The 25060-nt window shown below is 45.3% G+C and overlaps 1 protein-coding gene across 1 annotated transcript in view; it reads right to left on the bottom strand.

Annotated features, from left to right (window-relative positions):
• FBN2 (fibrillin 2) overlaps positions 1–25060 on the bottom strand; it is a 363281-nt gene that overhangs the window by 299795 nt on the left and 38426 nt on the right. The window contains exon 6 of the mRNA XM_060263402.1: positions 3452–3649. Within this exon, the coding sequence (XP_060119385.1) occupies positions 3452–3649 (198 nt within the window). The remainder of the gene's footprint in view (positions 1–3451; positions 3650–25060) is intronic.

The following is a 25060-nucleotide window of genomic DNA, read 5'->3' as shown; positions in this document are numbered from 1 at the left end:
CCACCACTTTCCTTTCTTGCCACAAAGTCTCGTTCTCTATGGTAAAGAAGTCTCGCAATATTTCTATGATGTCACTTCCTGTGACATCTTGTTGTTCTGCAGCTCTCTTCTAGTTTCGGAGGGGGTAGCTGACCACAGGTATGCAAAACAATTTTAATTTCCCCCTTTTTTAGCCGTTACTTTAATTTTCTCAGTTCCAATTTTCCCCTTCCTCCTTCTTCATTTTAGTGTCTTATATTAGTATCCAGACCTTTATTTTTCTTCCAAATAACTCTTAATTTAGTCCCGGAGCAATAGATAAAGATCTTTACCTTTTTAAGATGTGATCCTTCAAAAAGCACCATTCAAATTCCATTAGATATTAATTAGTCCCAAAGAACCTTTGGCTCATGATGAATTTAAGTCGATTTAATGACTCCAGATATCCTCTGTAGATGTTGGAATGTGATTCTTCTCCGGAGACTCTTCAAAGCCAAAAAGAAACCCCGGTGGGATTCCTTGTCAGCCAAAATAAATCTCAGAATTTTATAAGCATGTCTTGGCCACCTTCTTGCCTAGAAGATGTGGACAGCAGGCATTAAAACACCTTCTCTGCCCAGAACAGAGGGTCTGGTTTGCTCCTCACTGGGAAGCACATCAATCCTTCATGAAACCAAAACCGGAAGCCGGTGGCATTCCTGAAGGGTATTTCCTTGATGGATGTGTGCAAGGCCGCCACCTGGTCCTCTCTGCATGCTTTCATGAAGCACTACGCTTTTGATATTTATGCTCAGCAGAGGACTCGTCTGGGAGTTATGGTGCTGCAAGCTGTTTCTTCAGGTTGACCGTCTTCCCGCCTCCAGGTATGTCTTGCTTGCTAATCTCCCATGAGTGTGAAGCACAGAGACCACAAAGAAGATAGACAGGTTGCTTACCTGTAACTGTAGATCTTTGAGTGGTCTTCTGTGCATTCACACTACCTGCCCTCCTTCCTCACTGCTGACGGTCTCCCTATGTTAGGGGCTTCCAACAGTCAAGAAGGAACTGGCAGGATCCTCACACTGGCTCTGGTGAGCATGCTTACTGGGACGCCTGCGCATGCCCACTGGTGCCAAGCGCGAAAAATCCCGGGCTTTTTAGGTACCGATTCAGGGGATTGGCGCAGGCGCTATATCCCATGAGTGTCAATGCACAGATGACCACTCGAAGATCTACAGGTAAGCAACCTGTCTTTACTATCCCTTTTACTACAAGAACAGCTTCTGAAAGGAATGCAAAATGAACAGAGGGATTGGGTTCTCTGGCTTCCTTTCTCACAAATGTGGCTCTTCCTGTCCCCCTACCCCCGATTCAGTCTCTCAGAGATTTAAAGTCATATACACACCTTCCAAAACAGAAGCAGTTGCAAGCTTCTGAACTTGCCTGAGATCTAAAGGTGCATTGTGAATGCTGGGACATTCTTTTGTACATTAGTAGGCCATGCAAGGCAGATATGTGAACCACATTTTCTCAACAATAAACTAAATAATCTAAACCATGCACTTCAAGCAAATGGCTACTGTAAGAATGAAAGCAGAAGAGCAATTAAACCAAGGATTAAACAAACAACTGAAGAAAAACAATCTCCCACAAAAAAGTTGTTTTTGCCATATATCAAAGGAATCTCTAAGCAGATGGGAAAACTTATGAAGAAACATAACCTACAAACAGTGTTCAGACCCGCTAGAAAAATACATCAGATGCTACAATCTGCAAAAGACAGAAGAGACCCCTTCACTTCTGCAGGAGTATACCGCATACCCTGTAGTTGTGGACAAGTTTACATCGGGACCACACAATGTAGCATCTTGACAAGAATAAAAGAACATGAAAGACTGCAGACTTGGCCAACCTGAAAAATCAGCAGTGGCTGAACATAGCCTAAATCAAACAGGACACAGTATCTTATTCCAAGACACTGTAATGCTGGACAACACATCCAATTACCATGTTAGATTACACAGAGAAGCCATTGAAATCCAAAAACATAAACACGGTTTCAACAGGAAGGAAGGAAGTTTAAAAGTGAATAGGGCATGGTTTCCAGTCCTGAAAAACACGAAATGCCCTACAGTCCCGTGGCCACCCCTCCCCCCACCTTCCCCCGCATTACGCCTCCCTCCCCCAGGTTGCATGCCTCTGCGCCTCCTTCTCCTGCCCTTCCCCACCTCAGATTGCAGGTCAGTTTCATGCTGTGCAATGCTTTTTCCACCACCACCCCCTCCCAACATGCCAGCAGCAGCTCAAAAGGGTGTGTGGCTGCGGCCAAAAAGGGTGTGTGGCTCTTCCCTCCCTGGCACTTCCTGGATGAGAAGGAAGTGGAATGAGCTCTGCGCCGATTTCCAAGTGATCGGGCTGTCGAACAGGGTGGAGGGCGCAACATGAAACTGACCTGCCTGAGGTGGGGAAGGGAGGGAGAAGGCGCATGACCGGGGGGGGCGCAATGCGGGAGAAGGCAGGGGAGCGACCAGGGGACTGGAGGCCCAGTGGACCTGTGCTCTGTGGCCAGATTTCTCACTGAGAGTGAGCAGTTTTAAAGGTGAGTTGCTGCCATTTCTTTTCCTTTCTTTTCTCTTTCTTCCTTTTGTCCCTCCTTTCTCCCACTCTTCCCTCCCTTTTCCTTCCTTCCTATTTCCTTTCTCTTTCTCTTTTCTTTTTTTTCTATATTTGTTTCCAACTCTCCCTCCCTTCTTTTTTTTCTTTTTCTCTTTCTTTCTCTTACTTTCTTTCTTCAGTCTTTTCCCATTTTTCTTCCTTCCTCTCTCTTTCTCTTTTTAGTGGGCCATGAAGGAGAAGTGTAAAAATAACTGGGCCACGGGGGGGGGGGGGGGGAGTTTGGGAAAACCTGCCCTACAGTTTACAATAGCACTACAGTTAAGATTAGAATTTCAATAGTCAATCCATATACAAAAGAACCCCCTCAGGTAAACTTCTCCATTAGCATGTCACAGCCCAGGAAGCTCTCATAAATTAATGACTCAGCCATACCCCACCTGCCTGAATAGGTATACCCCACCTGCCTACCAACTTCTTCTCAATTTGACCCAGAGAGAACTCCAGTTTTCTGGGTTACATCTCTGAGGATGCCAGTCACAGTTGTTGGTGAAACGTCAGGTCTCACAATGCAAGACAACGGCCACACAGCCCGAAAAATCTACAACAGCCAATGGACACCAGCTATGAAAGCCTTTGAAAACATATAGTTTTTTTCTCTCCAACATTTTATTTATAGTATATGGGACTTAGTTAATTCTTTCCCAAATGCATTTGTTTGTTGTATCAATGCAGCCAAACAAAACCCAGAAACATTTGATGTTTTGACTAACAGTAAACAATGTACAAAACAGCATCTGGCTTTAGGCATTCATTTGAAGTTGTTCTAGAGGAGGAAAAGATTTCAATTACAATAATCTATTTATTCAAAAGGGCTTACCTTGACATGCACCAGTACGGATGTTGGGGATGAAACCTCTGCGACATGGTTGAGGCTGAGCAGGGCAAATCTCACATGGATGGCCCCATGCATGTCCAATGGTTGCACAACAAAGTGTCTTCGTGCATACAATGCCAGTCAGTTGGCCTTGACACATCTGGTTGTTGACCTGAGTGAAACAAGGGCCTGTTCTATAATCTGAAAATGGAAGGAAATATTTCAGTGGTTGAGGACTCCATTATCTGACCTCTGCCAAAATACTTGCAACACACACACATACACATCAACAGAGCAACTTCTTAGTCTACTTCACACATCTGTAACCCTATAAAAGTTCATGACACAAAAAAGTTTTAAGATTTTTAAAGATGCTGTGCCTTTTACACTGAATTAGAACAAAGTTATATCCTGTATTTTCAGATAAGGAAGTGATTTACAAAGATTTTTTATCATATAATGCATAAATGACTATGCAAGTGGCATAAAACATGTACAATATTTCAAATGGCCTACTTTTAGTTTACAAACCACAGTTTCCACAATGAACCATCATAATCCAGGATAACAGGTTTTAGATGCAAACTACACATTATACTAAAAAGTCTTGTCTCTTATACTTGAAGAACCAGAGACTAAAGAGCGATTAATTCTCCCTCTGCTGGCTACTTTTCCCAAGCCCTCCTTCGAAAGCTGCCTTTACAATATAATTTTTTTTGGATTCATATCTAGCTCACAAACACAATTTTTCCTGTATTAAATACAACTGTAGCAGAAGATTTAAAAGCAGCTGACAGAGGAAGAGTTAAGCACTTCCTTTCCTCTTGTCTATTCCATGGTAAAAATTGTCCCCTTCTCAGAGTAGGCTTGCCAATCCCCAGGTCCCAGTGGGGGTTCTTCCACTTTCCCAGGCTCCTTCCCGCCCCAGTCAGCTGGCTGGCGAGGGGAAGCCCCCCCCCCAAAGCCACCATGTGACTTTCCCCCTCCGGAGTCTTCAGTCTTCGATTGAAAGGCTTCCTCTTGGGATGGTGTGTCTGTGTTACTTGGAAGAAGTTGGCTGCAACTCGTGAGTAGAGAGGTCAATCCCTCACTTCAGAGTCACCAGAAACGGGGGGGGGGGGGAACGTCTGCTGAGCACTTCATTATTCCCTATGTGGAGATCAATTCTCATAGGGTATAACGGGGAATTGATCTGGAGGTTTCAGGGGCTCTGGGGGAGCTGTTTTTTGAGGTAGAGGCAAATTTTCAGTATAATATCTAGTGCCTCTCCCCAAAGTACCCCCTAAGTTTCAAAACAATTGGATCAGGGGGTCCAATTCTATGAGCCCCAAAAGAAGGTGCCCCATCCTTCATTATTTCCTATGGAAGGAAGACATTTTAAAAGGTGTGCTGTCCCTTTAAATGTGATGGCCAGAACTCCCTTGGAGTTCAATTATGCTTGTCACACCCTTGTTCCTGGCTCCGCCCCAATGTCTCCTGGCTCCACCCCCAAAGTCCCCAGATATTTCTTGGATTGGACTTGGCAACCCTATCTCAGAGTGTTTCACAAAAGGAGAAGGAGCCATCCAGAATCTGGGTCTGTACTCTGTAGTATAACTTCTACATACTTTCTCCCTTAATCTTTTGCTCCTGGACTTGGAGTGAAGACCATGAACCCACATTGTACATTTAGTTTTTATATTTAGCTGCCTAAAGTCCAAGCCTCTTTCCAGACAGGCTACAATAACAAAAACAACTGTAGGCAAATCTTGGCAGATAATGAGACTGAAACCAATATTAGATAGATTTCAGCTGAAACAGTTTAAGAACAATATAAGCAAGCTGGAGAGAATTCAGAGACCTCTTACAAAAGGGTTTGGAGAACAGGTCATACGAGGACACACTGAAGGTTTAAGAAAAAATTCAGTGAGGCCATGATCCCAGTATCCAAATGCATGTAATACAAAACAAATGAGCCATTTCAAGAAACTGAAGAATAAAAAAGCTCCTTGCTTTAGTAAATTTAGTCCTGCTAGCAAGGATCCGTGTGGATCCACCTTGACAACAGGATTCCACAGAACTGCTTAGGATTGTTCCTTCTGTCTAGTAATGACTAGCAGTGTGGTCCCAAAAACACTTTTCTGGGAGCAAGACCCATTGAACAGACCTGAATAGGATTCTGGGTAAGCCTGTTAAGGATTGTTCTCTGAGGGTACCAAACAATTACTCTTTGAAAAGCAATGCCTGCTGGAACCAGGATTGCTGACACATCACTGCCCAATACTGAATCAGCCCACTAGCCCACCAAGATCAGTACTTTCTATTCAGACTGGCAACAGCTCTCTAGAGTCTCAAGCTGAGGTCTTTTACATATTACTTAAATTCTGATCCATTTAACTGGAGATACTGGGGATTGAACCTGAAGCTTTCCACATCCCAAAGATATGTTCTACCATGGCTGTGACCCCTCCACTGGCATGCTTGTAAGTCAAGAGTGGATGTTATCAAAAGACCGTTGAACTGTTGTTAACTCTGCTCCATTGCTTTCTTTAGGGCAGTCTTAATTTTGTTCCAGTAGGCATATTGTCAAACAGCCAGAGTTGTCCTGAGTTTATTTACTACTAAATAACAAAAACAAGATCTTTTGTCACACTTCTATTCTGTGTTCTACAAAATAGTTCTTGTCTTTCGCACTGAAGAATACAATGAAGATGCAAGTTAGCTAGAAACTCTTCTAGACTACACTTCTAGACCCTCAACAAAATTTAGTACTTACAGTTGCACTCTGGTTTACTTCATTTTGTATCCTGCCTATTTCCTACCCACGACACCAATATTTCATTATGATACACTTAGCCTGTTTCTTTTTCTTCAAAGCAGGCCATTTTCAAGCAATGAACTTCGGATTTATTATATCCCACTCTTTGTTTTGGAAACACTGCTCCTTACTAAGACTTTTTAGCTTTAACAAAGGGACAACATTCTGCACTTTCAAACTGTTTCCTGTATGTGCTCCACTTCAAGAGGTAGTTTAATTTAAATCATTCCTGATGTCACAGATAAATAGTTCTAAGCTATTTTCTGTTGTCCTGTGAATTTAAGAAGGCTATGAATTTCATATATTGAGCTGCTCGGTGTATCAGTGCAGTGCAGTGCATCAGAGCTAAAAGTCCATATTTACAAGAATCTTCAGATGTTCTCCAGATGCATACCTTCAATGGTATTTCATAGCAACCCATGGAAGACTGGTAAAATGATTTACTGCCATAATAAAGAGGAAAACAACTTAGTGCACACCACATTTAGGCTGATGACAATTTTTACTTGCACATAATTAAACTAAGGATAAAATTAACAAACAAAAGTTAATTTAATCATATTTTCCTTGATCAGAGATAAGTGTCATGTTATGACTTTCACAGTTTGTTTCTACTTACTGTTACTGTGGTAACACTTCTGTCAAATGGAACATATGTTATATATTACAGCCTGCTTAGTGACTGATGAGTGCTGGTAACCTGCATCTAAGATGATGTTGCTATACTTTGTCTTTAAAAACTGTTCAGATCCAGTAATAACGTATGACATGAAAAACAATATTTACTTGGTTGGTTTTTTGCTTCATAATTCCCCCCCTCTTCTGTCTTTCTCCCCAATGGGGGCCCAAAGTGGCTTACATCATTCTCCTTGCCTACATTATCAGTAACAAGAACTCTGTGAGGTCAGTTAGGCTGAGAGTACATGACTGGCTCAAGGTTACCCAGCAAGCTTCCATTTGAAGAGTAGGGAATCCTAGTTCAACACTCCAAGAACTACATCACTCTGACTCTATAACACGCGTGGCCAAACTGTGGCTCGGGAGCCACATGTGGCTCTTTTATACATATTGTGTGGCTATCGAAGCCCCCACTTCCGCATTGGTCAGCTTGGAGAAAGCATTTGTCTCTTTAAAACAATTCTCCAAGTCATACCAACTGACAGCTTGGAAATGCATTTAAAGTTGAAGTTGCTTTCTTTCTACCTTTCTCCCCACCTATTTCCTTTCCTGCCTGCCTGCCTGCCTGCTCTCAAACATCTGATGTTCATGTCTTGCGGATCTCAAACATCTGATGTTCATGTCTTGCAGCTCTCAAACATCTGACATTTATTCTATGTGGCTCTTATAATAAGCAAGTTTGGCCACCCCTGCTCTATAACAATCAGGCCTCAGATTCAACAGGAGCTCAGAGGAGCACAGCTCCTGAACCTTTCTGAGTGTCAGGGCCGGCTCGCTCAATAGGCAAACTAGGTGGTTGCTTAGGGTGCTGGGAGGCTGGGGGTGCTGAATTGAGCTCCCCCTCTGGTGCCCAAGACAACCACCTAGTTTGCCTCCCTCCCCCCCGCCCTGCTGCTGCTGCGACCGCCACCAACCCCCTCTGGCCCCCTGCCACCCCCCACCACTGCCACCCCGCTGCCGCCGCACTCAACTTGCTTCCCCCCCCCCCCCAGAAGCTTGCTGCGACTAAAACAGAGCCCTACCGGCTTCTTCCAGCCTGCACCTGAACATTTTGTTAAAAGACGGATGGAGGAAGCTTTCCTGCCCCCTCACTTCCTGTTCCAGAAAGGAGGGGAGAGATACCTCCTCCATCCATCTTTTAACAAAACACGCAGATGAGGGTTGGGAGAAGCCGGTAGGGCTCTGTTTTAGTTGCAGTGAGCTGGGGGGGGGGGTGAGTGAGCGGAGCGTGGTGGCGATGGGGAGCAAGTGGAGCGCATCCAGGGGGGGCGTGGGAGGCGCCTGCCTAGGGCGCTATTTGTCCTAGAGCCGGTGCTGCTGAGAGTTCCCCCTCTTCCTCCCCAACTACTTACCTTGTCCATTGAATAGTAAGTGCAGCTGTATAACAAACCCTGGATTAGGAGAGCGGAGCACCAGCCAGCCACCAGGAGCTTTGCCATGCCCCCAGAAGTCCTCATTAACCTCTGGAGAAGCCTGTGCTATCTCTTATCCACTTCTTATGTGATCTTGGGTGGTGAGTGGCTTGCTGGCGTTTTGACTGTGGTGGGGGACGGCCAAGAAGAGCTACAGATGAGTCAGGCCTATTTGGGCTGGCTAGAGCATGGGGTTGCTTTTGGCTGGGGGATATGCTAATGAGTTATGCTAATGAGCTATGCTAATAATCACCTATTTTTTTTACAAAATGACCCCTGATAACAGTAATGTAAATAATAAAAATTACAATAGAGTTCAAAAAATTGATTTTATATATAAAACTGAGAAAACTTTTCATTCTTGTAGATATAAGACAAAATACATCAAGTATTAAACCAAATTAGCTTTGTAGCAGTGTCACATTAACACTTGTACACATATTTAGGATAGGGTTTGCCAGGTCCAATTAAAGAAATATCTGGGGACTTTGAGGGTGGAGCCAGGCGACATTGGAGGTGGAGCCAGGAGCAAGGTTGTGACAAGCATTACTGAACTCCAAAGGGAGTTCTGGCCATCACATCTAAAGGGACTGCACACCTTTTAAATGCCTTCCTTCCATTGGAAATAATGAAGGATAGGGGTACCTTCTTTTGAGGCTCATAGAATTAGATCCCCTGGTTCAATCTTTTTGAAACTTGGGGGGGGGGGTGTTTTGAGGAGAGTCACTGGATGCTACATTGCAAATGTGGTGCATCTATCTAAAAAAACAGCCCCCCCCAAGCCCTAGATACCTGCAAAACAATTATCCATTATACTTATGGGAACTGATCTCCATAGGGAATAATGGTGTGCCCAGCAGACATTTCCCTCCCCCCTCCCTGTTTTCTGATGACTCCGAAGTGGGGGGGAGGGCCTCCAAACTGGGAGATCCCCGGCCCCCACCTGGGGATTTCAAGTAAAAAATGCACTGCATTTTTATTTGAATTCTCCACATTGTAGTCCACAGTTTCGACTACCCACCTGGGGATTGACAACCCTAATTTAGGATCAGAATAAAAAACTGGGGAGAATGGGGCTGACTGAACAGAGAACTGAGTCAACAACTTTGTCTTTTTAGGAAACTGTCCCTGCACATTAGTAAAAAATGCGCTTCAGATACAGCTATCTACCTTTTGTATGAACAGAAAAACAGATGGGTGATAAAACCACCCCTCAAAAATCTACCGGTTATAACTGTGCTTTCTGTGACGTATTGGGGTAAAAAAAAACCCCACTACTTTTCTGCAAAAAAACAAACAGAAAGAATAAAGTGAAACGTTTTCTGTAGGCTGGCACACAATTATCGTTACTACCTGACGTGGCAAAAAATGCCTGGCACAGTGTATGGAACTGGGAATAAGGATCAACATCATCAACTGGAAATGAATACCTTATCAATCCGCTATTAAAGAGTTAGGACATTTTTCTTCAGGCTAGCAGGCAATCCTGCTGTGGAGAACATTTATTTCATCACAGGTAGAACAGTATATGCGGTAGAAAAAACCCCCCACAAATAGGTGTGGGGAGGGAAGCGATTAATAATGCTTAATGTTCGACAAAGGATCTGTGGTTTTTGAAACAAATGACTTCTGAGCCCATAAAGGGACATTTTTGTGAAACTACACTGGCGAAAATACACTGTAAGTTGCCTTTAGACAGTGAATACATCTCAAATACACTTGCCTAAATTTTACCCACATCTGTAAGTTAATGAAAATATGTAAGTCCTTTTTGCATACCTATAGTTATTCTACTGATCTCAAGTAAACTACATGATGAGGACTGCTTAAAAAAAATATCAAATCCCTATCAAGAACTAGCGGTGCAGCAAAATAATAACATATGAGGTCATATTCTGTATGCACCTGAGACCACAAACACAGGAGAGGGACATCATAAAGTAGACTTTCCCACAATTAGAAAAGATTCTTGAGAGGTGTGGTGCCGCTGCTGAAGATGGCGGTCATCTGAATTCAGTTCTCCCTCCACCCTGCACTCTTCCTTGCCCTACCCATCACTGTTAAACTGAGAAGCATACGTTAAAGAATGGGAAATAGAACTGGCAACATGGGGCAACCAAGTTCTCAATAATTAAAGCCAATGAAGCCGACATCACCAAATAAAAACCAGAAAAGTGTTCAGTCAGGAGCGATCACTAAAAGGCCTAAAATGGTGGCGGCTGAGGCAACAAAGACCTCAGAGGACCAGCTGGTAACAGCCCTACTTCAGAAATGAAAAACAGACCTTCAGTCCTCTATTAATGCTGTAGTACAACCTCTTACCCTGCAGGAACTTAAAGGATCCTTGGCCCACACAGAAAAAAACTGCTGAGCATGACCATAATAGCAAGGGTGGATATCAGGGAGCTTTATAGATCTGATGAAAATATGGCTGATAAAATCCTTCAGCTTGATGCTGCTTCCAGGATCTTAAATTTAAAATTTAAAGGTATTAGAGAGGAATCAGAAGAGACTGAACCTCTTACAATCTATATGGCCAGATGGCTGAAAGACTACATGTCTACAGAAAGTAATGTTTTTCCCGCCATCGTTAAGGCTTTTCGACTTGGGGCACTTAGAAAAAATGCTGAAAGGACCAGGAGACATTTTAGTATCCTTCCTGGACTTTAGAGAATGAAACCAGATTCTAGACATGGCAAAATCTTCTAGAGGACTCCTGAACCACTGTGGAGATAAAGTCTCTGTTTTCCAAGATCTGCCACAAGAGACTTTATGGAGACAGCGAGAATTAAAACCTGTGCACAGAGCCTAATGGATGCAATTATCCAGTACAAATGGGTGTCTGTCTGCAAGCTACAAGTCACTTTTAAAGGGACAACCTTTTGTGCAGTGGATGAAACTAGTGGTCTTCAACTTCACAGGCAGCTTAATCTCAAACCAGCTGAAATTAACCTGAAAAAGCCACAGAAACACAAATGGTCTCATCATAATGAGCCATCTCAGGAACCCAAGATGCTCCACAGTGACTCTGAGGAAATGAAATGAAATTTGAGGAGGCTTAGACATCATATATCCTTGCCCCTTTAATTTTATTTGTATTTGTTTAACTCTCAGATGCTTTACAGGGCATAGCTTTATAGATTGGGGGAAAAAATGAAAAACCAATTGGCTAGCCAAAGGTTATGTTATCTTAGAAGAGCGGGAGGCGTGGAGGGGGGGGGCGGCTGTTTTTCTTTGCTCCTTTATGGTAGGGGTTTGCTTCAGTGATGCGCATAGCCTTACAACCTTAGGTACTGGATATATTCCTGAGGTCGGAGTAAACTCTTTTTGATACTAATCTTTTTTCCCCTCTTTTTTTCTCTCTCTCTCTCTTAAAGATATCATTTTATACTATCTTGTTTATTGGAATTTGAATAATGGTGGTATAAGGCTTTTCTGTTATAGAGGTTTCTTTCTTTCTTTCTTTCTTTCTTTCTTTCTTTCTTTCTTTCTTTCTTTCTTTCTTTCTTTCTTTCTTTCTTTCTTTCTTTCTTTCTTTCTTTCTTTCCCCTCCTATCTTCTAGCAGTTAAGCCTAAGTGCAGAGGTTTAGGACATAGAAGCACCAGAGAATTCTTGTACTGTTAAACTAATAGCACTATTGACTATATTCTTGCAATAGTTGATAATAAGCAGTTCACACAGATCTTTCTTATTTGCTTAAAGGCAACTGGTTACCATAACACTATATTTAGCAAACTTACCAAATTTTAAAGTTTTAATAATTAAATTCATATAATCTCTTTTTAGGAATTAGATATTGTTATTCTGCTATTTTTTTATAGTTAATGAATTCTGGCAATTGGATTTAGGTCATAAAAAATTGGCAATTTATAACATCAGTTATCCAAGATTGTTTATTCCTAAGGTTACAGGTCCTGCTTTATCAATTTTTTAGTGACTGCCTTTTTTTTATTCCAATTGTCTTCTGTATGTAATGAACTGATCTTTATCTGTTAATGAATCTGATGTAATTATTATAGGGAACCATTAGTATTTTATTTTAGGATCCTGGTTCATTATTCTCTTAGGGGGTCTCACCCGCTGAGGTATATTGATCATAGATCAAATTCAGTTTTTAACTTTGAATACACGAGGTTTAAACAACAAAATTAAATTAAAAAGGGTGACAACTAACTTGATTAAACTGAAAACAGATGTGGTGCTCCTGCAAGAAACTCATCTCAAAGATTCTGCTTTACCTGTTATCAAATCACAGTGGTTTCCCATCCAGTTTGTAGCACCTGGCTCATCCAAAGCTAGAGGGGTGGTGATACTGTTCTCCAAGAGGGTGCGCTTTACGCAATCTGCAATTGAATCTGACCCAATGGGTAGATTCCTATTTGTGAATGGTAAGCTTAATGAAATCCAAGTGACTATTGCAGGAGTGGTCAATGGTAGTTCTCCAGATGTTTTTGCCTACAACTCCCATCAGCCCCAGCCAGCATGGCCAATGGCTGGGGCTGATGGGAGTTGTAGGCAAAAAACATCTGGAGAGCTACTGTTGGCCACCCCTGGATTATTTCATTTTTGTATGCTTGCAATGAGAAACAGCTTTTGTTTCTAAAGGACACATTCCAAAAATTGCTGAACTTTCAGGAGGGGGATATCATAATTGGAGGGGATTTGAATTATGTGGTCAGTTTAAAAGTAGATAAATCCCAGCACAATAGGAAGTCCAGTAAAAGACAGAATCACTTGACAGGTTTGGCTTCCCTGTTAGAGGACTATGACTTAAGGGATGTATGGCACCAATTCCACCCCCACAGAAAAAGACTTTACCTACTACTCCCCTAGGCGCAATGTTCATACTAGAATAGATTATATTCTAGCTAACCCTTCTTTCTTTAAAAAAAATTGCTCCATTGAAATTGGTTATAAATTATGGTCAGATCACTCATGGGTCAACTGCAATGCCCAGGTGTCTGCAGAATGAGCTCAAAAACCAACATGAACATTAGACAAATCCCTCCTTCAAAATAATGTTAACAAAAGAACTTGGGACACATATCACAGAATATTTGCAGTTTAATAGGTCAAAGAACTTGGCCCCTCATTTTCTACGGGATGCACTAAAAACGGTCCTTATCTCAAAATCAGCTTACCTGAATAAACAAAGGAAACAACACAGAACAGAATTAATAGAGGAACTTACTCAAATTGAAAGACTGCATAAAGAAAAAGGGGTGGCTAAACTGTATAAACAACTACTTGCAGCACGCAAGGCATTAGAAGATCTTGATGCTGCCCAGGTACAAAAAAACTTGTTATATATGAAGCATAATTCTCCAAAGTCATTACACCTTCTCTCATGCAGAGTCAAAAATAGAAGGGCCTCTTGGATGGTGCGTATAATAAAAGACAAAAATGGGATCCTTCATTCCAAAAATGGGATGATAGCTAAAGTCTTTGAAGATTTCTGCAAGGAATTGTATACTTCCTCAGCTCCTAGAGCAGACAGCATAGGCCAATTCTTGGACTCAGTTCCCTTTATTAAAAAGCTTAGTGAAGAACATAGACAGATGATGGACAAACCTATCAGCATTCAGGAAACTTTAGACACTATCAAATTACTCAAAAGTAACAAGGCTCCTGGTCCAGATGGGTATGTTCTAGAATTTTGTAAAACCTTTGTTCATATCCTAGCAACTCCACTTATGGAGACCTGCAACCATATCCTCTCATCAGGCCAAATTCTACCTTCTTGGTCTCAGGCAAGAATAATAGTCCTACAAAAAACAGTTTCTGACTTGACTTCTCCTGCCTCTTACAGGTCTATTTCATTACTGAATCATGACATGAAAGTGTTTACTAAAATTTTAACAAATCGTCTGAAGAAATTTATTGACCAATACATAAATCCTGATGAGGTGGGCTTCATTCCAGGTAGGGATTTAATTGATAATACTTTCGAAATACTCTGATTAACTACCGTAACAACCATAAGGACAAAGCGGCCATTCTGTCCTTGGATGTGTGCAAAGCCTTTGACAGTTTAGAAATGGGCTTTCTTAAGGAACTGTTAGTTAGAACGAATTTTGGAAGCAACTTCTTAAGAGTTATCTCAGCTTTATATGCTACTTCATCAGCACAGATTTCTGTCAATAATCTCCTTTCAAATCCCATTACTTTAGAGAGAGGCACCAGGCAAGGGTGTCCTCTCTCCCCTCTTTTTTTTGCCATTGCTATAGAGCCACTGGCATTCATAATCAGAGGTTGTAACTCCATCAAAGGGTTAAAGGTTGGAGATGTGGAATATAAGCTCTCTCTTTTCGTAGACGACATAGTAGCTTTTCTTTCAGACACTGAATCCTCATTGGCACATCTTCAAACTTTATTAGATGATTTTGGAAATGTTTCAGGCTTAACAATTAATCCAGCTAAATCATCTCTGTATCCTCTTAATTTGTTGCATCATCATATAGCTGAAATTAGAAGGAAATATCCATACAAATGGGTTAAAAATAACTAGGCATATTTGGGGCTGCAGATACCTTTAGATACGAAAGACCTGATAGAAGCTAACTTCACCAAATTATTTAAGGATACAGAAGCTTCCTTTCTGAATTGGAGCCAAACATCCCCTTCCTGAACAGATAGGTTTCACCTTATCAAATCTTTCACATTGCCGAAATTCATTTTTTTATTAGGGCACTACCTCTAGTGATTCCTGACAGCACAATTACACGTTGGCAAAAAGCCTTTGATTCTTTCTTATGGGCTAAGGTAAAACCTTGGATAAATAGGAAAACCACGCACAGGCCAGCAGGAGGCCTTGGTCTTCCAGACCTAAAAAAAATATTAAGACTCCATACATTCAGCTAACATAGTATGTATATTGTCTTTCACAGCTGCTCCAGCCTGGGTTGATATACTTCAATCTGACATTACTCCTAGAAAATTACAGGACTTTATATGGAACAATCCTAAAAACAGATCCTCGTCTCTTGCTGCCTTTGAAAATCTAGTGTCAATTCTTAAAATTTGGGACAAATACAGAAAGCATTTACTTCCTGACATCTTATTGTTCTCCTCCTACTTGTATCAAGATTGGTTTGAACCTGGTAAGCAAAAGGCGTTTCCTGAACCGTTACACCAGGCATCCTTACACCGGTTCCTAGATATATCAAATAAAAAAGGTATATCAAGTAAACTGAAACTTGGGTGGTTTCAATATTTACAGTTGCAACATTTAACTGAGACACATAACATTAAATCATTATATTCTAGACCTTTCACTCCATTTGCGAAACTCCTTGGAGCATACACTGATACTAAAAAGGGACTAATTGCCAAGATCTATAGACTGCTGTCTGAGCTGGGAACACCCACTCTGACAACCTATCAAAAAGCATGGCAAGAAACATGTGGACTTACATTTTCAGTTCAACAGTGGCAACAAATCTGGAAATCTCCACTTTTTAAAGCACCCTCAATAGAAACCCGCCTACAGGCATTTAAGATTTTGGCAAGAGGATATTTGACACCCCGTAAGTTAGCATATATTACATCTTGATCCAGCCCTCTCTGCTGGAAAAATTGTGAGACAGTGGGCTCCTTTGAGCACTGCTGGTTGACCTTTCCAATAATTAAGATGTTCTGGACACAAATTTTAAACGAAATTCAGACAATAACAGATTATAAGATTCCCAAAAAACCAGAAATCATATTTCTAGACTTCTGGGCTGCTTGGGACATCCCAAGGGCAACTAGAAAACTTATCACCACCCTACCAATAGCTGCAAAGATGGCTTTAGCTACAAAATGGAAGGATGACAAGGGCCCATCACTGCCACTTTGGCACAAAAAAGTTTGGAATCTCTTTATGCTTGAAAAAATTACTAGCAAACTGGAAACCTCTCAAAATTCAGCTAATTGGACCTATTTTGAGGTTAAATGGCTTCCTGTGATAGCTTATATGGAAGAGAATGGAATTGTCTCTCTCGGCTTGGCTTTGCGAACGAAGATTTAAGAAGGGTGCAATAGTCCACATCTGCTGCAGGCTCGCTGGTGGCTGACAAGACCAATGCGGGACAGGCAGATCCGGCCACAGTGGCTGCAGGGAAAAGTCTGATTTAGGATTGGTGCTGTAGCAGTGCGATTCTTCCTCAATCTCCTTTTGTCCTCAAGACCAGCTATGCGTGCGTTCTCAAAAGAAGAGACAGCCTGGTGGATGGTGTGCCTCCATGCTTTGCGATCTGAGGCTAGGTCAGACCACTGGTGATGGTTGATGCGACAGGTGCCAAGGGATTTCTTCAAGGAGTCCTTGTACCTCTTCTTTGGTGCCCCTCTATTTCGATGACCGGTGGAGAGTTCGCCATACAGAGCAATCTTGGGAAGGCGGTGGTTTTCCATCCTAGAAATATGCCCTGCCCAGCGCAGCTACGTCTTCAACAGCAGTGCCTCGATGCTGGTAACCTCCGCCCGCTTGAGAACTTCAGTGTTGGTCACAAAGTCACTCCAGTGGATGTTGAGGATGGTGCGAAGGCAGCGCTGATGAAAGCGCTCAAGGAGTCGCAGGTGACGACGGTATAAAACCCACGATTCGGAGCCGTAGATGAGGGTTGTCATCACAACCACTTTGTAAACATTGATCTTTGTGCCTTTTTTCAGATGCTTGTTGCTCCACACTCTTTTGTGCAGTCGGCCAAAGGCACGGTTTGCCTTTGCCAGCCTGTTGTCAATCTCCTTGTCCATCTTAGCATCTGAGGAGATGATGCACCCCAGGTAGCTGAACTGCTGGACTGTCTTCAGAACTGATTCACCCACAGTGATGCAGGGAGGGTGATAATCTTCCTGGGGTGCAGGCTGGTGGAGAACTTCTGTCTTCTTCAGACTAACTTCTAGGCCGAATAGCTTGGCAGCCTCTGCAAAGCAGGACATCATATGCTGCAGAGCTGATACCGAGTGGGAGACGAGTGCAGCATCATCAGCAAACAGTAGCTCTCGGATGAGTTTTTCCATTGTCTTGGAGTGGGCCTTTAGTCGCCTCAGGTTGAACAGGCTGCCATCGGTGCGATAGCAGATGTAGACACCATCGTCATCATCTAGATCTACTGTGGCTCTTTGAAGCATCATGCTAAAGAAGATCGTAAAGAGAGTTGGCGCGAGAACGCAGCCTTGCTTTACACCTGTGCCTATTGGGAAGGGCTCCGAGAGGTCGTTGCAGTGTCTGACTTGGCCTCGCTGGTCTTCGTGTAGCTTGATGATCATGCTGAGGAACCTTGGGGGACATCCTAAACGTTCCAAGATTTGCCACAGGCCTTTCCTGCTAACGGTATCGAAAGCTTTGGTAAGGTCGACAAAAGTCACATACAGAGCCTTGTTCTGTTCCCTGCATTTCTCTTGGAGCTGCCTGAGAACAAATACCATGTCGGTGGTGCTCCTGTTAGCTCTGAAGCCGCACTGGCTCTCTGGGAGGAGTTCTTCTGCAATGGCGGGCACCAGTCTGTTCAGGAGTATTCTGGCAAGGATTTTGCCTGCGATGGAGAGCAGGGTTATCCCCCGGTAGTTGGAGCAGTCTGACTTTTCCCCTTTGTTCTTGTATAGGGTGATGATGATTGCATCGCGAAAGTCCTGTGGTAATTTGCCTTGTTCCCAGCAGGTGACAAGTACTTTGTGAAGTGAGCTATGTAGTACTGTGCCCCCATGCTTCCAGATCTCTGGTGGAATTCCATCAACTCCTGCTGCCTTGCCACTTTTCAGTTGCTTGATGGCTTTAACAGTCTCTTCTAGAGCGGGGATCTCATCCAACTCTGTTTTCACTGGTTGAAGTGGGGTGAGGTGAATTGCTGAATCTTGAACTACGCAGTTGGCACTGAAGAGAACCTGAAAATATTCCGACCACCGGTTCAATATGGATGCCTTGTCTGTGAGGAGCACTTGGCCGTCTGCACTACGCAAGGGACTCTGAGCCTGATATGATGGACCATATACTGCCTTCAGGGCTTCGTAGAACCCTCTTAAATCACCAGTGTCTGCACACAGCTGGGTTCTCTCAGCAAGCTTGGTCCACCACTCGTTCTGAATGTCTCGAAGCTTGCACTGGAGGTTGCTACATACAGCGCGAAAGGTTGCTTTTTTCCCAGGACAGGAGGGCTGAGCAAGATGTGCTTGGTAGGCAGATCTCTTTTTCGCCAGTAAATCTTGGATCTCTTGATTGTTCTCATCAAACCAGTCCTTGTTCTTCCTTGTGGAGAACCCGAGGACTTCTTCAGAGATCTGCAGGACGGTAGTTTTTAGGTGTTCCCAGAGTGCTTCTGGAGAAGGGTCTGTGGGGCAACTGGGGTCCTCAATTCTTGACTGGAGTTTTGCCTGGAAGGCAGCTTTAACTTCGGCTGACTGGAGACTGCCAACCTGAAACTTCCTCCGAGGGATACCTCCTCTCCTGGGTGTGGGTTTAAAGTGAAGACGGAGATTGCAGCGTACAAGACGATGATCCGTATGACATTCTGCACTGGGCATTACTCGGATGTGTAAGACATCTCGAAGGTCTCTCTGGCGCACCAGAATGTAGTCGATAAGGTGCCAGTGCTTGGACCGTGGGTGAATCCAGGTTGTCTTCAGACTGTTCTTCTGCTGGAAGATAGTGTTGGTGATGGTGAGCTGGTGCTCCATGCAGAATTCTAGCAGGAGGCACCCGTTGTCATTGCAGTTGCCAATGCCGTGTTTGCCAAGTACTCCTTTCCAGGCTTCCGAGTCTTTACCTACTCTGGCATTGAAGTCGCCAAGGATGATCACCTTGTCCTCTGTAGGGGTCTTCCGTACGAGGTTGTGTAGATCAGCATAGAACTTGTTCTTTTCTGCAGGATCTGCTTGAAGGGTTGGGGCATACACACTGAAGAGTGTTGCATGCTGTTTGTTTTGAAGTGGGAGGCGCATGGACATGATGCGATCTGAGTGACCTGTTGGCAGGTTTTCGAGTTTGGAGGCAATGGAGTTCCTGACCATGAAGCCAACGCCAGAAAGGCGGCTCTCAGCCTTTGACTTACCTGACCAGTAGAAGGTATAGCCAGCACCGTGTTCTTGAAGACTACCTTCCTCAGGGAAACGGACCTCACTGAGAGCTGCTATGTCGATATTCAACCTGAGAAGTTCGTGGGCAACTAGAGCAGAGCGTCGTTCAGGGCGACCACTGTCTACTGTGTCAAGCATGGTTCTGATGTTCCAACATGCAAGCTTTAGTCTTTGCACACTTTGTGAGGCAGGTGCATGCCTTTTCTTTGTTGTTATTTTTTGACCGCAAGTAAGGATGCCCGTTGACCGCGGCTAGCCAACTGGGGTGGAGGAGACGAGCTTTGTTTAGGCCACCTTTTCTAGGCCCCTCTCCGTGTGGAGCAAGCAGTGCTGCCCCTAGATAAGGCTGCTTGGTCGTTCAGGGTGCTGCCGAAAAATGCTTTCGTCTCCGGGTTAGCATCAGGCGACCAATACCCTGAACCGCCTACATGCAGGATCGGGACTGCGGCTTCCAGTGGCACCTTCCACCTGCCGTTTCGCCGCTTGCCCATCGCTGCAGGACTTGATGCGTTGTGGGTTGTGTATGTGGATATGCCCTTCAGGCCTGCGCAGAGGAATTTTTTAGGTGAAGCCCAGTGTGCGCGGTACTGGCTCCACCCTTTCACCTGGGGGTCATCTGCCATGGCCCAGTAAGCCGGGACGCCGGCAGCGAGTCCTCCAGGTGGTAGGTGTTACATTAGCGAGCTCTATGTGCCCGGGTTTGATGTTAGAGTTTTCCTTCTCTTAGGCTGGCAAGGTTGGTGGGCCCAGCCTGCCCATCCGGTTATACCGCCGGACAATTCGGTCACACCATGACGTAGCAAACTCTGTGAAAAACGGGGGGGACCAGCGAGAAGGTGTTGCTACGGATGCAGTAATGCAGGAGAGGCCATTGCAGTGACCATCTGCCAGGCATAGCCAGACAGTGACCACGTGGCATTCACTACACCAGGAGAGGAGAGGCTATGTATTGCGCATACACTTTCCCTGGGGGGGTAGGAGAATGGAATTGTACCACGATCCTTAATTACCTTGTAATATATCTTGTTCTATTTATTAGACCAGATTGGTGTTCTACTTACCTTATGTGATCTACAGTTGGATTAGTGCTTACTTATAGCTTTGGTGCATCAGTTAGTTATTCATGTAAATTCTTTTTGTTAGTTTTATTTTTTATAAAAGCATTTATACTATTATCCACATTTACTAATTGTAAAATGATATTTGTTATTTGTTGAACTTGTGGTATGCTTTAATTTGTTCCTGGTTACCCTATACTTTTGACGTTTTTTTAATTACTCTTACTTGCTTTATTGTATCAAAAACATATTCCAAATAAAATATTTTTTATTTTTTTTAAAAAAGATTCTTTTTCTCTCTTATCTCCCATTATGACATTTTTATTGTGTCAAATATTGTTTTCCCTTCATTGGATCCCTACAGCTGTTGACCCTGTGCACTTGGCTTGTTGTCCCTGCGTTGTCTCAAAATGTCTACATCATGTTATATACTAATTCATTTGTTTTTAATCCTGCCTATAAATTTGAATGCTTTTCTCCCATTTCATTGTATCTGAAGAAGTGTGTGTGAGACACACAAAAGCTTATACCTTGAATTAAACTTTGTTGGTCTTAAAGTTGCTACTGGACTCCTACTTTATTCAGGAGATTTACCTTAAACTTGGTAGACCAAAATTCATGGTATGGTCCAGGGAAAGCTTGTTTTTATAGGCCTTTCTAAAGTAAAGCTAAGATTTAAGCTTCATTCTGGGAAAACAACGACACATGCCAGGAAATAACAAGCAACTCATAAGAATTTTCACAGAATGTTTCTTATGAGTTTTATGATTTAGCTTATCCACAGCTGTTGTCATGAGTCAGCCAGGACTCAGCAATAGTGAGAACTCCTTAGAAGAGGACTCCTCAGGAGAAGAGGAGCCCTGTGTAGCCAGTCTTAAGTTAACAGAAGCTGACCAGCAGGAAAATGAGCTGCAGGCTTCTTGGGATTCACAGTCAACAGCTGATGCAGAGCCACAGACACCCTTCAGCCCTGATTCTGCAGGTGAATCTCAGTTGGTCATTCCCAGGACTCTTTTTTCTAGCAGGAGCTCCTCTGGATGATAAGGCCATGCTCCCCTGATGTAGCCAATTCTCCTGGAGCTTACAGTAGGCCCTGCACTAAGAGCCCGCTAAGCTCTTGGAGGTTTGGCTACAACAGAGGGGTGTGACCTAATATGCAGCCAGGTGGGCCCAGAGTTTACAGTTTTTGCTTCCCACAAGGACGGACTGTTGGCCTACAAGGGGTGCCTACTCTGGGGAAGCCATATAGTGGTTCCCCTGCCGCTGCAAAAACAAGTCTTAGAGAGCCTACACAAAACACACCCTGGGATTGTGCGCATGAAGGCCCGCAGCAGGAGTTATGTGTGGTGGCCTGGGCTGAATGAGGAGACTGAAACATGGGTGAAGAGATGCCAGACCTGCCAGGAAACATGACCAGAGCCCCCAAGCACACCCATGCATAGGTGGAAGTCTACACACACACCATGGGTAAGGCTACACTTGGAGTTTGCAGGCCGTTCCACAGGCAGATATTTTTCGTTCCGGGGGACTCAAGCACCAAATGGTTGGAAGTGATACCTGTAGCTTCAACATCAGTATGAGCCACCATCCGGACCCTCAGATGGGTTTTCAGCACCCACGATTTGCCTGACATGGTCGTGTCTAACAACGGAACCACCTTGGGACGTGACCTCGGGGGAGTTCCAGGAGTTCTTGGGACGCTATTTAATTCATCACATTCAGTCCACTCCTTTCTACTCAGCCACCAATGGCCGAGCGGAGAGAATGGTGTGCACAACCAAGGAGTCCCTCTGCAGAATCACAGGGACTGGGAACACAGACTGGTAGCCTTCATGTTCGGCCACTGTGTAACCCCAAGTGTGGCTATTGGCTGCACCCCAGTGGAACTGCTCATGGGTCGATGCCTCACAACTCATTTGGACTGGCTACACCCATACCGGGCTCCAGAGCAGCACCCTAACCTGGTGAGTCAGGAAGCGCCCAGGAGGTTTTTTCTGGGCAACCTCATGAATGCTAGAAACTTCACAAGCAGCCCGAAATGGGTTCCTGCCAGGGTGACCAGAGTCACCAGTCCTCTTTTGTATGAGGTGTCCAACAAAAAAGGCCAACTACTCTCCTGGCACATTAACCAGCTGCACTGCAGGATGCTTCTGGAGGAACTGAAGAGCCCAGGAGCAACAGAAGACAACAACCGGGAAGAGGCAGAGGGGCCACTGACAGAGAGCGAGCCAGCACCAATCAGCCCATTGGCCAACAGCCACAGAGAACCAGTCCCTCTTCCCCAGGTCGCAGACATTCAGGACTGTGTTCTTGTTCTGCCACAGCTAAGTGAAGTTTCTGTCAAGTCTGTTATGCTGCTGAGTAGTCTAGGCCCCAAAAGCTGGTTCAGGAGAGGGATCCTGGGTAAAAGCCATACTGTATTCATTTGCTGCTAGCTCATCCTTGCCTTCCCCCATCACCTCCCCTTTGTTATGTAGTATAGCTTGGTAACGAGAGCATGAGAATAAGATTATGAAGCCTTCTCAGAGATAACGAGCGCCAGGAAGCGCCCAAGGCCAACCAAGGCCTGAGAACGATAAATGTAACAACGATGTGTGAATGTACCCTGCATAGTGTGCCCTCCCCTCAGGAATGCTTTTGATTTGTACCTTAAAAGTTTGCCCTTTGTGTATGCTCACCAGTCTCGCAATCTTTCAGCTACAGTTCTGCAACATGTTACAATAAACTAGAACTTCTTATCAAGAAAGTCTCGTTATTGAAACACCAGACTTGACATTTTGCGAGACTCCCTTTTTGGGACCTAACCGTTCCGGCAACTTGAAAGGCCCGATGGCCGACCAGATTCCGGATGACGGAGAACTCCCACTCGAATCGGGATCCGAGGGACCGGCCCCGTGGCACGTCTTAGACCCTAGAAGAGCCGCGGAGTCCCCCCCGGAGTTCCAGCTGGTGCTATCGCCCCGGCAGTATCAGCAGAGGACCTCGACCACCATCATGGACCAGGCTCCCCTGCGCCGAGAGGCTATCCTGAACCGCCACATCAGGTCGATCCAGGTAGCAGGGTCTGAAGCCGCGAGCCCGGGCTCGGGGGAGACGGGAGAAGCAGACAGCATCATCGTCATCCAGGTGGGAGACGATGGAGAAGAAAAGGCGGGAGGTCGGAAGGCCGACTGCGGAGAGCGGAGGCTCCGGGACCAAGACGAGGAGGATTACCAAATGTTCCGGTCGATGGTCCGCCGAGAGTTTGACGGGGCCATCGGAAGCCTGAGGGATGAGGTGCGCGACCTAACCATCCAGCTCGGGAGGGCGCTGGGAATCCCGACCTCCAGAAGACCAGCTGCGGCTCCGGCGGGGCCCCGCGATCGGCCCACCCAACCGGCCGCACAGGCAGCCCCGGTGCGGGCTGGGACCGCCCCCCCTGCCCCGCCACCTCCGGTGCCACCAGTGGGGCCGAGGCATGTGAGCCGAGAGCTGGACGCCACCTTCGACGGGGACCCGGAGGAGGTGAATTACTTCGGGATTCAAGCAAACAGCTTCATGCACTACTGGGGAAACTCCTTCCCAGACGAATTCAGCAGGGTCGACTACCTAGGGTTGAAGATGAGAGGGACAGCCAAGAGATGGTATGTGAGCCTGTGCAAAACCAGGAGCCCGATCCTGGATGACGTGCACACTTTCCTCCAAGCCCTACTGACCCAGTTTGAAGACCCGCTGCAAGAATCCCGAGCACTGGCGGCCCTCCGTGACATGCAGCAGGGGGCCCGCCCCATCCGCGAGTACGCGGCCGAATTCCAAGCCAACGTCGGCCGGGTTCGGGGTTGGAACGAGGTGATGAAAATTGAGCAGTTCACGAGCGGGCTGAACGCCAGCATCTGGGATCGGACCCTCACGCAAGCCCGCCCGACCACCCTGGTGGGATGGATCCAGCTAGCTGGTGAGGTCGAAAACAACCTGAAACGAGTGGCCATGCTGCGACAACACCAGTCGAGGAAGGCCCACCAGAAGGGGACACCGGCAAAGGGCGAGCCGACCAAAGCGAAGAAACCGGCCGCCGCCCCGGCGGGACCCCGCAGGTGCTACCGGTGCGGGGACCCGAACCACCTAGCGTCCGCCTGCCCTCTCCCCCCGCCGGCCAAGTCACCCCCGGCCCCACCAAAGCCGACCACTCCCACTCCGAGGAAGCCCCCCGGCCGCCCTAAGGATGCGGCGAAAAGCAGCGCGCTGGTGCAGGAGGAGCTGCAGGAGGAAGAGGTGCTTCTCTCCGTGGAACTGGCCGACCTCGCGTGGGCAGAAGAGCCGGCGGGAAACGAGCCCGACCTGCTGCTCTGAAGGGCGCCCAACGGCAGGTCGACCACGACGAGGCGCCGCTGACGGTGAGCGTAAAGGGGAGACTGTACTTTGTGACTGTTAAATTACTGAACCCCAAACTGCGGAGGTTCATGCAAATTCGGGCCCTCATAGACTCGGGGTGCAACAGGGAGCTAATCTCCCCCAAGGTGGTGGAGGCGTTGAGACTAGAGAGCTCGCAGCTTTCCCACTCCATGCTGTTTGAGCAAATGGACGGATCCGTTATGTGCGGAGAGCCGTGCACCCGTGAGACTCTGCCCAACCCCA

This window comes from Heteronotia binoei, unplaced genomic scaffold (genome assembly GCF_032191835.1).
Source record: "Heteronotia binoei isolate CCM8104 ecotype False Entrance Well unplaced genomic scaffold, APGP_CSIRO_Hbin_v1 ptg000055l___fragment_3, whole genome shotgun sequence".
Taxonomy (NCBI): Eukaryota; Metazoa; Chordata; class Lepidosauria; order Squamata; family Gekkonidae; genus Heteronotia; species Heteronotia binoei.
The sequence above is the reverse complement of the archived record's forward strand: the minus strand, read 5'-3'. Positions and strand labels throughout refer to the sequence as shown.